This window comes from Bos taurus, chromosome 11 (genome assembly GCF_002263795.3).
Source record: "Bos taurus isolate L1 Dominette 01449 registration number 42190680 breed Hereford chromosome 11, ARS-UCD2.0, whole genome shotgun sequence".
Taxonomy (NCBI): domain Eukaryota; kingdom Metazoa; phylum Chordata; class Mammalia; order Artiodactyla; family Bovidae; genus Bos; species Bos taurus.
Window position 1 is genome coordinate 44,616,321 of NC_037338.1, and position 13,977 is coordinate 44,630,297.

Consider the following 13,977-nt stretch of genomic DNA (forward strand, 5'->3'; position numbering starts at 1 on the left):
TCCACATCACCTTAGCCTGCTCTCTGTATGGATTTCTGCTTCACAAACAGCACAGCTTATATTCTCTTGAAAAGGCCCAGGTCTCCAGATCCCAGGATGAGATTTGAGATTTATGCTGATTTCCTCTGTGCGTCCACCCTCTGTCCTGTGGACCCCGGCCACAACCCTCCCCTCTGATGGCAGCGAGGTCCCCGATGCTGGGCCCATGGCAGCTCAGATGTACGTGCTTCTGCTTATGGAAGGCGAGGCTCTTCACATGTTAAGAAAACGGAACAAGATGATCTAACTGTGTTCCCACACAAACACCAATTTTATTCCAAATAATCACATAATTTTAAGAATTTCCCAAAACATTTTTACAAAGAGTAGCCCCAGTGTCATTTGCCTTGAAAACCCCACTGTGTACATGAGTACCACCTGAGCCAAATGGGGAAAGTCCACATTTGCTGCAGCTCCATGGGTTTCATTTTAAAAGTTTTAAAAACTTAAAAAAAATTTTTTTTTAAACATTTTTTTTTTTCTATTTTTCATGATAAATGATGCTACTCATATGTAACTTTACTCGGTGGACTTTTAGTTACTTTGCTGATTTTTACAATCTGACAAGCAGCAGCACACATGCAGTATCTGTAAACAGTAACGACCAGTCTAAGGGTTTGTGCTGGTGGCCAGGGAGCTGCACTTCGTTAGACCCAAATTGAACAGAGTGGAGTTGAGGTTGATGCAGAGAAAGGCGTGCTCTGGGTGCGTCGTCCTCTGTATCTCCTGAAGCATCAGGTGGATTGTGAAGAGTTCAAAGAGCTTCTTATTACTCCTGCAAGAGAAGGAGCACCTTAACGTCATCTCACAATCAAGAACAGTGAGAAAGCCTTACGTGTGAATAGCATCCTGTTTCATACATGAGGAAATGAAATAGGTAACTAGAGATTCACATGCCGAGAAAGACAAGACACGATTTGTGAAACAGGCCTAACATGGAAAAGTATTCAAGGAGAAAAGAGGACAATTCATCACCCTGGAGCCTGCACCATAGTCACTACCAGAGCAGGCTTGCCCTCAGCCAGCCAGAGTCAAGTACCTGACCACCATGTCTCAGGAATGTCAGCTTCTTCATGGAGCAGACCATTAGCTGACCTCTTGACTTAGCTCCTGGCCACTGTCCTCTGCAGAGCAACCAGTCAGCAACCTCATTTTCAATAAGTTAAACTCGTATCTGGTAACGTATTTCTTACTTCCTTGTCCAGATCTATTTCCCTCTATGGTAACCTTTATAACCATCCATCTCACATCCAGGGTCTCCATCTCTGTGGATTTACAGGTTTACTCTAAGGCTGGCTTGGGCATTAATGATTCCCAGCCCCTCATTCAAGCTTTGTTCCAATTCTTTATCTACGCCTGAAATGAACACAAACTTCAAAGCTCTGGCCCAGGCCACAGCCATACGGGAACTACACCTCCACCAATTCCAGGAGCAGGAACTCAGAGGAATGAAACACGCCTGCAGCCTCAGGGCACCACAGAGGGTGAAGGACCACAGGCCTCCCAGAGAATTCACTGATTACAAATCAAGACAGTCACAGCCAGTCAGCCTGAGAAAAGGAAGACCATGAACTGACAAGCCTGAACGACACCAGAGTTAAACTAGTACCTTGTTGAACTAAGGATGAAGTCACAACGTGACAACAAGTAATTTACTGCTGTGGCATCGTGTGCGACACCAGGCAGGACGGGCTGACCTGCAGTCACACACCCACAAGTAGCCTCAGGGTGCACTGTGTTTACTGAACCAAACCAAGAGGTCACGGCATGAAAAACAACGCACAGAAGATGTTCAGACTTCCCTCAAAAGAAACACTAGAGTATATGAGATTCAGGGAAAATATAGTTTAAAGTCTATGTCCTTTTTAAAAAAAAAATAATTTAAATATCAATGCTTGCATCAGGGAAAGAAGAAATACAAAAAGAAAGCCCTCACTTATGGCAATGAAATGAAACCAGTGCAGCAGTGCGTCCAAGACCGTTTGTGGCCAGCACAGGTCACAGTCTTTTCTGCCTGCTTCCTTCTCACCCCTGACCCAGTGCATCCACAGTAAGCACCAGCAGGACACACCTTCATCTGCCCCTGTCTTCACCTGTGATCACAGCGCGCCAGCCTGCAGGAAGCTGGCCCAGGGTTCACTCTGTCACTAAGTGTGTGGCCTGAGACCAGCATTTAACACACCACACGTTTGCTGGAAACTCTGATTCAATAATCACAGTGGAGCCACTGCAGGAAGCAGAAATCTAAATGATCACAGTGAGCTGGTTTCTGATGAGAAAGCTGAGAAATCAAATATCCTTACTTGATCTTGGAAAGTTTCTGCAGGATGATACTGAGCTTCTCTAGGACATGGAGGTCGAGCTTCGGGGCCCGGAGCAGCACGGAACAGGTCCGGAAGAAGAGCGAGCAGCTGCAGGCCTCCAGGAAGGGCTGCAGGGCACCTGCGAGACAGGAGGCTCAGGGCAGGGGGCGGGGGGCCAGGCCCTGCGGGGCGCAGTCACCCACTGCTGGGTAGGGTTTCTGTTCTTTCCACTCTTATACTATGGGGAAAATACCATCATTGGAAGAATTAAAATATCTACTGGCTCTTGTTGAACAAGCAAACTGAAGGTAATGACGTCAGAGTTCCATTCTTCAGACGTCAGATTCTTCCACTAAGCAGAATCGAGAATACAGTCCATAAGAGGAGGCTGTTTAAATAGTGCTTTAGCAGTGTTTAATAATAAGAAGAAATTCTGTTGGGGTGGTAATTTTTTTAAAGCATCCGAAATTTAAGAATTTCATTTACATGTTAATGACAGCTTGGATAACCACTGAATAAGGAAGAACTTTTTAGCATAAAAGCAAAAGTGGGAAAGATTCATAAAAGAAAAGATTGCAGATTTTAATAAAATTTTATCGAAAAGACGTATGCTTTCTATAGTTTTCCTTGCTTGATTCTTTTTGAGCAATAAGTGTTCATATTTACTTTTCAAACCGTGGTTAAATATGCATAAGGTAACACGTACCACTGGAACCACTTGGAAAAGTGCAGTGTTTGCTAGTGTTAAGTACACACATGCTGTTGTGTAAACACCACCCCACGCACCCCAGAGCTGCTCATCTTCCCCAGCTGACTGTCCCGTGAGTCACTAACCCCCAGTTTCTGTGCCCCATTCCTACCTCCTGTCTCTACATATGACAACACGGGGGCCCTCACATGTGTGAAGTCACAGAGGATCTGCCCTTCTGTGTCTCTTATTACACTCAGCATAACATCCTTGAAGCCCATCTGTGGTGTAGCAGGTGTCAGCTTCCACCTTTTTAAAGGCTGAATAATATTCCACAGTACACAGACCACACTTTCTCTTGCTGCTTTCAAGATTCTCTGTTTTTGACAGTCTGACATTTTAATATCATGTGTCTCCAAGGCGGGGTCTCTCTGGGTTTATCCTGAACTTCACTGAGCTGTGGAATTTGGTGAAATTCTTAGATTTGTAAAAGCACATCTTTCCTCAAATGTGGTAAGTTTTCGGCCATATTTCTTTAAATCATCTTCATGAATTCTCTCAGCCAAATCTCTGGACAACCACCTGCAGCTTCATGGAGCACTGTGAATCTAGCCCTGCCCTGGATCAGATGTTGTCTTCAGGGAGTGCTGTGGCTAGGCTGATCTTCTGTCCAGACACTAAGACTTTTTCCACATCAACAGTAAGGCTGTGTCACTCTCTTGTCATTCGTGTGTTCACTAAGCAGCACTTTAAATTTCCTTCAAGAACTTTTCCTTTGCATTCACAGCTTGACTAACAGCTTAGTCGAAGAACCTCAGCTGTAGGCCTGTCTTCGCTTTTGACCCACCTTTCTCACTGACTTCAATCATGTCTAGCTTTCTATTTTAAGTGAGAGAGGAGCACTCTTCCTCTCACATGAACTCTCTGAGGCCACTGGAGGGGTATGCTGCTGCTGCTGCTACTAAGTCGTGTCAGTCGTGTCCGACTCTGTGCGACCCCATAGACGACAGCTCACCAGGCTCCCCTGGGATTCTCCAGGCAAGAACACTGGAGTGGGTTGCCATTTCCTTCTCCAATGCATGAAAGTGAAAAGGGAAAGTGAAGTTGCTCAGTCGTGTGACTCTTAGCGACCCCATGGACCGCAGCCTACCAGGCTCCTCAGTCCATGGAATTTTCCAGGCAAGAGGATGTTAATTAGCCTAATTTCAATATTGTGTGTCAGGGAGCAGGGAGGCCTGAGGAAAGATATGGGGGAACTGCAGTCAGTGACACAGGCAGAACACACACAACATTATTAAGTTCACGGCCTGCCCCCCAACACCCCTCCTGCCCCAAACCATGACAACATCAAGACCACTGGTCACAGATCACTGTTAACAAACACAGGAATAATGAAAAGGTTTGAAACACCATGAGAATGACAAAAATGTGACAGAGAGATGTGAAGGGAACAAATGCTGCTGGAAAAATGGTGCCAGAAAATCTATTCAAGGCAAGGTTTCCACACACCTTCAGTATGTTTAAAAAAAGAAGTACTTGCAAAAGCACAGTTCACAATAGGCTTGTGAATGTACATATTTTTGGACAGTAGGACTTTTGGGTCTTTGGCTAGTTTCCCAACTTCTATTACTTTTATAATAAAAATAAACTTTATTTGAAAAACAAGGTCTGAGAAACATCCTCAAATACATTGTTCCATTCAGGTGTTAAACGGTAACACAAGATGGTTTCTAGAGCACAAAAGAGAATAAACTCATAATACAAATACAAACTTAAATTATTTTATTGAAACTATGTCTGACAAGAAAAGGAAAGTTCTTCAAGAAAGTGAAACTCATGCTCTTACACAGCTAAGCCCAGGTAGGTGAGTGACAGGTTTCACCACTGACAGGAAGAAAAAAAGAAACTACAGAGTAACTTTCTAAAAGCACACTGCTCAGTTATTGTCTGATTTATATTCATGTGCAAAACGTATAATCAGAAGTCCTCAATCTAAAAATAACACTGTGCTCACCACACACACTCAGGTAGAGCAACGCACAGACCTCCGTTCAAACTCATGAAGTGTAGCCCAGCAGCTTTCAGAGAACTCTGCCCACACGGTTCCTGGTACTTCTCATGCTTGGGGGGAGGTAGGGTGGGGATGGCTGAGATGACCTGCGGCAGATGGACAGGGGGCCCTGGACAGACACACAGAGCTCCTACCGCTTCGCCATGTCTGTGCCAAAGACCGGTCTTCTTAAAGTTCCAACACGGCACCGGGAACCCACCACCTTCCCCCAAATATGTGACAACAGTCATGAAACAAGGTGGCCACCAGATTGGGTGGCTCAGGTCCCCCAGTCACAGCCCACTAGACAAACTGGAACTCCACTTGCATCTGAGACACGAGAGTCCAGAATGGCGAGCCTAGCAGCCAGCTAAGGCGAGCGCTACAGTGTAGACAAAGTTTCTCTACTTCTGAGTCTGGTCCACAAAAACCTCTGCCTGAGGCCCCACCAAGCCCCACTGGGAATGCTGTTTGCGCAAATAAACTTTTCAAGTTACAGTGTGTCTCAGTTTACCATTTTACAACGCTGCTAAAAACACTAGAAGACGAAATAAAACAAACATACAGAATACATGCCCCATGTTTTAAATTACTCTGGGATTTAACAGACGTGAAACAACTGTGGAGTCACCTCCCAGTCTCAGGCCATTTCTACACTGATCCCAGGTGGACACCACCAGGCCTAGCTTAGCCACTGGCAGCTCCTCCCGTTCAGCAAAGTGGCAGACCCGAGGCCCAAACCACGGCACTGCATACACGGGCCACCAAGGCCCAAGAGCTGCAGACCAGTCCTATCAGGATTTCTTTTCCAACAATTCTTCCTAAACAGTTATATGGTAAAAGAGGGCTTCCCCAGTGGCTCAGAAGTAAAAGAATCTACCTGCAATGCAGGAGATGTGGGTTCAATCTCTGGGTTGAGAAGATCCCCTGGAGAAGGGAATGGCAACCCACTCCAGTATTCTTGCCTGGAGAATCCCATGGATGGAGGAGTCTGGCAGGATACAATCCATAGGGTCACAAAGAGTCAGACACGACTGAGCAACTAAATAATATGGTGAAATGAGTTTCCCACCTCAAACCTAAAAAGAACAAAACAAAACCAACAGTGGAGAAGTATTTGCTGTGTTTTGATCTAAGATTCATTTATCCCTTCAACAAACTTTGTTGGCTAGTATCAGGCATTGGGTTTATGCTAAAAATGGAAAACGCATCCAACAAATACACACACCTCAGTCAGCGACCCTCAAAGTTACATCACTTCCGGTCTCCTGGGTCCCATCTCTCTGCCAGCACAGCTCCCAGAGAGCAGCCTCAGGAGCAGCTGTTTACCCCACGGGATGGGAAGAGCAAGAGAGGGTGAGGGCGGCTGGGACAGAGATGCTGGGCCCTGCATGAGGAATCGGACATGGTCTTCCACATGGGTGCTGTGGGCGCCCCAATACTTCTGAGATTGTATCACGTTGTCCCCTGGCTACACAGTGACTTCGTCTGTCAGACACTCAGATGGCTTTGTCTCTGATAAACAAACATTTTCACCTGATAGGAGTTTTGTTTTCCTTACTGAAAAAAATTCTGTGAAACTCGTTGGGAATTCACCTACTTCAAAAAGTAACCTTAAGTCTCTGTGTCTCAGTTACTAATTTTGCAATGCTGCTGGAGACCTGACATCAGTCAATCAAGAGCTGCCATGTCACCATCACCGCTCAGGGAGGAGTTAGACTCCAGCGGGCAGTCTGATCGTTTAACAGTGACAGTCAAGAGATGAACACGAATAAACACAGTCAGCGGAGGCTGTCCCCCTGGGGCAGGAGGAAGCAGCCCAGGGTGGGGGGTGTGTGGCAGAGCCCCTCCCCAACCCACAGCCCTGGGTTCAAGTCCGAACTCCACCTCGGTCCAGCCGTGGGTCCAGGACAAGCCAGCTGACCTTCCAGGCCCTGGCTTTCCCCAGGGCCTCCTCGCAGGACCGCTGTGGGGAAACAGGCACACAGACCACATCCAGGGAGGATGGAGGGACAACTGGCCACCAGGGACCTGCCCTTGCTTGCTGGCTCCCACAGAGCGTGAGCTTCCTGGCTGTGGTTCCATGTTCTCAAGGCATAATGAGAAGTGCCGTGCACGGAAGATGAGAAACCGAGAGTGGGAAGAATCACTGAAGCAAAATGGCAGCTTCCCATAAGTTGAGGGGTTTCCCTAGGGTCTGAAGAACAAGGCAGGCAAAGCCCATCAGGGTCTTGGCTGGGCTGGGGAGGAGCCCCCACCAGCGAGTAAGAGCTTGTCTCACCCACCAGGGCCATCGCCGAGAGGAAAACCCCACTGATCACACTGCTTCACGCACTTGAGCATCAGAGACACAGGGAGGCTGCAGGGGTCTCTGGGAGGAGAGGAGGCTGGGTCCCCATGTGCCCTGCAGGTGGGGATGCTCCCTCCCACCCACCAGGAGGACATGGATGCTCTGCCGCACAACAGACATGAGGAACAGAGAAGGGGCTGGAAAGTGAGCGAGTCTTCACACTGAGGCCCCTGGGAAAGCTGGTGGACATGTGGACAAAGGGTGAGGCTCTATAACTCTGAACGGCACTGCTGACCCTGTGATCCAGCTGTGCCGTACACAACACAGTCCAATGTTGAGAATAGGCTCAAACCACTGCCCTCACTGGGCACGACACTCCTTGGACTCTCCCCTCCCTCCCGTTATTGGACATGATACTCACTGGATTCCACGGTCATCTGCAGCAGGCTGTCCATCACACTGGGCAGCAGCCCCCGGCTGGAGAGCTTCAGGTGGCTCAGCACCACCGGCACCGCCTGCAGCTGCAGGAACAGGCTCTTCCCCTCGTCCGCCTGCAGGTCCAGACACAGCGAGTCGAATGCCTGGGCCAGGAAGTCAGCTGGAAGACAGGGCACCAGACAGTGACCACATCATTAGTCCAGCAGGTCACAGGCATGGCAGTAAGGGGACCCCGATGCGGCCATAAACATGAGAGAAAAGGAGAAACTGGAGGACCAGATGAGATGGGCTGAATTCAGACACTGCCTCTCACTCAGCTGTCAGGACTGAAATGGGAGGAGACGGTACGACAGGGTAAACTTCACTCAGAAATTCCCTGTTTAACACTGAATTTACAGTGAACACCACTCGTTTATATCAAGGAAAACAGTCAATATTCAGCAGTCTGATCATGACTACTGCCTGCCGACACCTGTGAGCAGCATCACCACCGCCACCTCGACAGCTGCTTCTGAGACGAGGTTTCTTGCTACTGCTGCTCCCATCGACCTGTTTCAAAATGTAACTTTATAAAAATGGGGGTTTCTGCCTCAAGATCAAGACCAAATGGGAGCCACTCCCAGAGCTCAGGAGACCGACCTTCTTGGGTTGCCAGTGACCTCTCTGCCAGGAGGAATGGCCGGGGGGCCAGACCATCCTGACCGCAGGATGGACCTGAGGTCAGATAATGCGCAGGTAGTGCACGAAGAGTTAACACAAAGTGTCAAATCCACATCAGGATCATGTCTATGCAGATGCTCGTGAAGAACAGAAGTCCTTGATTTCTGCCCTGACACTCCAGCGATAACCCTTCCCTGACCTGGGCCCTCACCGTTACTTACGAACTCTGTACTTAAGTCCTGTTACTTCTAAGTGGATGAGGTTTTACTGACACTGTGTTAGAGCAAGGTCCACATTTCACAGAATGTGCTTTGCTTTACATGAACAAATCTCTTTCTTTGTTCATTATTGTTCCTTATTACTGATGATCAGAAGAGTTAACACTCTAGTTACAAGCTCTGTGGGGTCTTGTTCATCAGGGCGCCACCCCCATGACCCAAGCACCCCCAAAGGCCAGTCTCCTGACACCATCTCCCTGGAAATAGGGTCCCCATGTGAACTGAGAGGGACAAACATTCAGCCCACAGCACATGGCAGCCAGCACCTCTCTCTGCCAGTGTCCATCTGACCTGCATGGACCATCCCCAAGTCACCAGTTTTCACTATTTGCTTCCATGTCCATCCCCACGTGTTTAAGGCCACTGCCGGGGACGGCGTGTCCAATACTGGACTGCGCAGAGTGGGGGAGGGGGCACCGACTCCTTCCTGCTTATCTCTTCTTCCCATTCGCGTTACCAGCCACGAACATCACTGTGTCTCTGATGACGGGACCAAGTATGTTGATACATGGTGAACTCTGGTCTGGGCTTCTTACACACATCTCAGACAGCCACTACCCCTTCTGATACAACTCTGGGGACCATAACCACGAGGAAGAAGAGAACGAAGACAGAGGCACTGTCTGGTAGGCAAGCTCTCTCTGTTGCTATCTACTGAGCTCTGCTGTTACAAGGAAAAGCAGTCAGAGGCCAGGGAGGCAGATTAACATACATGTGTTCAACTAAACTCTATTCACAGAAATAAATGCTGGGCCTCACTGGCTCCCGGGCTCCGGCCCACCAAGCATTGTCCCAGTGGATCCGTAAAGGCGCACTCTCCGTGCTGTGTGGGTTCTGTGAGGCGGGTAGCGGCAAAGGCTGCCGTGGACACAGGATCCAGGCGCATCAGTAAAGGCCCTGGAGGGCAAGAAGCCAGCCCACCATGACCTTCTCAACTTCAGCAACTACAGTCGGGCCCCCAGCACGAAACAGCACACTAGTCCACTCTGAAAAAGTAAACTGTGTAACTATGTAAGAACTGCTTCACTGTGGACAATCTGAAGGCTTACCTTGAGTGACTGTTTTGAGGACGATTAAAGTGGACACGAATCTCAGGGGCAAGCTGGTGCTCTTGAAGAAGGCAGCTGTCCTCGGTCGACTCTCCACTGAGTGCTCTAAGGCCACGTCCTGAACACCCTTCGTCACCACTCCTCTGAATATGTCTTCACCCAGCCTCCTCAGTGTGGCTGTCATGGTCGAGTGCTGTTAAACATATGAACTCTCTCGGTACACTTATCCATGGTCAGGAAATAGATATTTTAAATACTACAATCAAATATATGAACTAAAAATAAGCCAACTAAAAAAAATTCAATGGAGCTGAAAATACACAGGATTGAAAAGCAGAATACAGGACACCCACTTTGCAGACATACACAGATGAAAAGGGCATGGACGAAGAACACACACCACGCTGACAGAGACTGAGAGGCCGGAGCAGTTCTCAGCCTCAAACAGGCTTCAGAGCAGGCAGTTACCAGGGAAGGAGGGGCAGCACGCAGTGATGGAGGGTGAGGGCTCCAGGAAGACACGACGACACCTCGGGTGTGTGATCGCCTGCAGACACAACACCCACCGCACCGTCTGTCAAGAATAACCGATAAGCTGCACTTCATGAAAATCAAAACCTCCTGTTCTGTGAAAGCACTGTCAAGAGAATAAGAGGACAAGCCAGAGACGGGGGAGAAAACATGTGTAAAAGACACACTTGAAAGACTGTTATCCAAATACTGATAGGGTCCTAGAGATTCAGCAGTAAGAGAACACAGCCCGATTAAAAACGCACAGATGACCCGGACACCGCAGCCGAGACGACACACAGATGCCAAGCAGACATAAGCAGCAGCACCGCACACGTCATCAGCGTGAAACCCCTGTGGGTAACACCCCACACTACAGGAAGGGCCGAAGCCCCGAACCCCGACACCACCAAATGCTCGTCAGCCCATGGGGCAGCAGGTACCCTTAGCACTGCTGGGGGACCAGAGAGTGCAGCCACTCGAAAGACTGGCTTCAGCTTCTTAAATAACAAAGCATCCTCTTAGCCAATAACCACATTCCCTGATATTTCAGCTCCTGAAGGAGCTAAAAACTTACATCCACACAAAAACCCACCTGTGGATGTGACAGCAACTCTACTCAGAGTTGCCAAATCTTGGAAGCAACCAACATGTCTGTCAGTAGGTGATGGATAAACAGTGGTCCATCCAGACAGTGGAATAGTATTCACAGCTGAAAAGAGTTATTAGGCCGTGGAAAGGCAGGGAGGAGCCTTAATACATATGACTATGTGGAAGAAGCCCATGTTAAAAGGGCACGCACTGTGTCACCCAGCTCTGCGACATTCTGGAAAAGGCAGGACCACCTGGGTAGTAAAGGTGGGGGAGAACAGGCACAGCATAGAGGATTTTTAGGGCAAATTTTTTTTTTGGTATCAAATGTTAATTTTTTGCATCAAATTTTATACCAAACTATACTGTGTGATAGTGTAACAATGGTTACAGGCTCCAATACATTTGTCAAAACCCACAGAACGCACACCACCAAGATGTTGGGGGATGATGGCACATCCACGCAGGACGTGGATGTGAAGAAGATTCCGTCTGGCAGGGATGCTGATGGGTGGGGCGGGGGGGGGGCGCCGGCGGTGCAGGTGTAGGGCAGGGTACCTGGGAAATCTCCCTGCTCAATGCTGCTCTAAACCGTGACGTCTACATATGAGAAGAGCCACGTGAGGCTCTGGAGGGAGACGGGACGGTCACCTGATCGCGGCCCTGGCGGCGACACTGCACCTGTTCTGCACAGCGTCACCTTCAGGAGATGGACACAACGTGTCTATTATTTCTTATGACCACAGAGAATCTCTAATCACCTCAAAATAAAAAGCTTAACTTATGTACCCGCACTTTGACAACTGTTAAAACTAAATTATTAAAAACCCATCAGTACATGTTCAGCAATGCGCAGGTGAGAACCAAACTTCACAGCAGAAAGCTGTGCAGCTGGCAGCCCCGCCCCAGAGCACACGGAGCGACCAGGTCCACACTGGAGGCAGGGCAGCACGAACTGTCTCAGGAAGAATGAGGAGACTATTCCAGAAGGAAGACAAAGTCCCACTCAACGCTGAGTCTAGCCTTTGACGGCTGAAAGCAAGAATTCAGCCAACCTTTCTCAGAACCCATCACACAAACAGCAAAGTCACAGTGACTCTGAACAGACTTGATCATTTTATGTAACTTTCTTTTATGAGACAACCCATGACCAATACATCCAGATGATATTATGTGTGTGGGTGCACATGCTCCCCCACACACGTGCTCATGCACTCACTTGTTTACCATGATGGCAAAATATTTAGGGTTTCCTCAGGAAAGGTATTTCCCTAAACCTCAGCCATCCGGCTACATGACCATCAGGCCCGCATGGAGCAGCTTAGCCCCCGCATCCTAAGGGTCACGGGGCCAAGAGGAAACTACCCCAGCAATGCTTTGTTTCTTCCCCATTTTTAACTGAATGAAACCTGTATCAGGATGTATCAGTACTAACTGGGGAAATAAAATTTTACAAACCTACTATAATTCACAGCACACGGTACACACGCGCCTCACATTTGGATTAAACAACCCTACGTGAGCTGGTAACACACACCCTTCATTTACATGACGCTGGAGTAACTCTCCCTCTTTGATTAGCTTATCCTAACAATCACAGTCCCATTTAGCTAGAGTGTGTTTATTGACATAAGCACAAAAAATCAATTTCTATTACCTTCAAGAATATAAGAAACCATAAATTAAATAACGGGGTGGGTGGAAGCAGTTAGTTTCAACAATAACCTAACACAGTGAAACTCATTACACAATTCTGAAGCTCACAAACAATGACCCACTGCACTGAGAAAGAGGACAGAGAAGGAGAAAGAAGAGCAAGTGGTGAACGAAGCAAGGGAGGCAGGAAAAGTCCTGCGACGTGAAGAGAATGCACAGGGAAGCCTGAGACAGAGCAAGACCGGGAGCCACGCAGCACTGAACACAGCTTTCCCTGCAGATCGACTCTGATTCAGTTACCTGAGTCCCGGCATCGAGCTGCCTCAAAGACCAGTAGATAAACTTCACGAAAGGCTCGTGAAGCCTGGCATTCACAAAGGGCAACCACTGCAGCTGCTCTGTCATCAGAGGCAAAAGCTAAAGATGAAATGATGGAAAATATAAACACACAGTTTTCAGACATCTGAAATTATCAGTTTTCCAAAAATTATTTTTCCAAAAGAAAAGAGTTCTCTAACAAAAAAAATCTCTACTTTAAAATTAAATGCAATACAATAAGAAAACACACATTTGAGACATTACATATATATTTCCTTGACCTACCAATACCACACCTAGAATTTTAAAATTAACTTATATAAACACACATCTGAATCTTTTGTTGTTGTTCAGGTGCTAAGTTGTGTCTGACTCTTTGTGATCCCATGGATTACAGCATAAACTTCTGGTACATGTATAACCATTAACTGATAATGACATCTTTATTGCCATGGCATAGTCTGAGGTGATAAAAGCAGGTTTCAAAAGTGTGATAAGATCCTCTTTATATAAAATATGTCTATTGAATTTACACTGACAGAGATAAGAAAAGATGTTTTTTAAAAAGTATTAACAGTGAGATTTCAGTAACTGGAAAGATGCTCACTTTCCTCTTTATATGTCTTTCATAAACATTTTAATGTTAATTTGTAAAAATAATACACATTTTAAAAAAAGAACATTGACTCAACAGTATGTTATTTTGTTGAAAAGTTTAAGACCACAAAGATACAGTCTAAGCCTTTGAGGAAATAATCCCACTTCTGCTATAACAGCCTAAGAAAATTACCTAAAATAAAACCTTCCAAAAGCTCACATACAAAAATAGTGTTACAATGATTTGAAAAAAATGGAAGTGACTTAACAGCCTAACAAAGGGAAATAGCTAGGTCAGGTGAATAGCTACTCAGTGGACTAAAGATGATGAACAGAAAATATTAATGATAAAAATTAAGTAAAAGTAATAAAAGCAAGGATGTAAAATCATATGTAATTGGACCACAGACATAATAAAGACACACCAGACCTCGGACAGCAGCTCTGGGACACCCTCTCCACGCACCACCCACCTCTATTCCGCGACCCCAACCCGATACACCCTTTTTG

General features: G+C 47.0%; 1 protein-coding gene across 4 annotated transcripts in view; it reads right to left on the minus strand.

Moving 5' to 3' along the window:
- Positions 1–281: 281 nt before the first annotated feature.
- Positions 282–13,977, minus strand: part of CCDC138 (coiled-coil domain containing 138) — a 29,990-nt gene continuing 16,294 nt past the window's right edge. Inside the window, exons 11-15 of one of the 4 annotated variants that reach the window (XM_015473473.3) lie at positions 12,853–12,969; positions 9,796–9,988; positions 7,792–7,968; positions 2,343–2,481; positions 282–814 (exon numbers count right to left, since the gene is read on the minus strand). In XM_015473473.3, coding sequence (XP_015328959.2) covers positions 649–814; positions 2,343–2,481; positions 7,792–7,968; positions 9,796–9,988; positions 12,853–12,969 — 792 coding nt within the window. In that variant the 3' untranslated portion in view covers positions 282–648. Of the gene's footprint in view, positions 815–2,342; positions 2,482–5,960; positions 6,160–7,791; positions 7,969–9,795; positions 9,989–10,263; positions 10,433–12,852; positions 12,970–13,977 lie in introns of those variants that run through there. The other 3 variants (XR_009496437.1, XM_059891756.1, XM_059891757.1) reach the window with 3 other exon arrangements.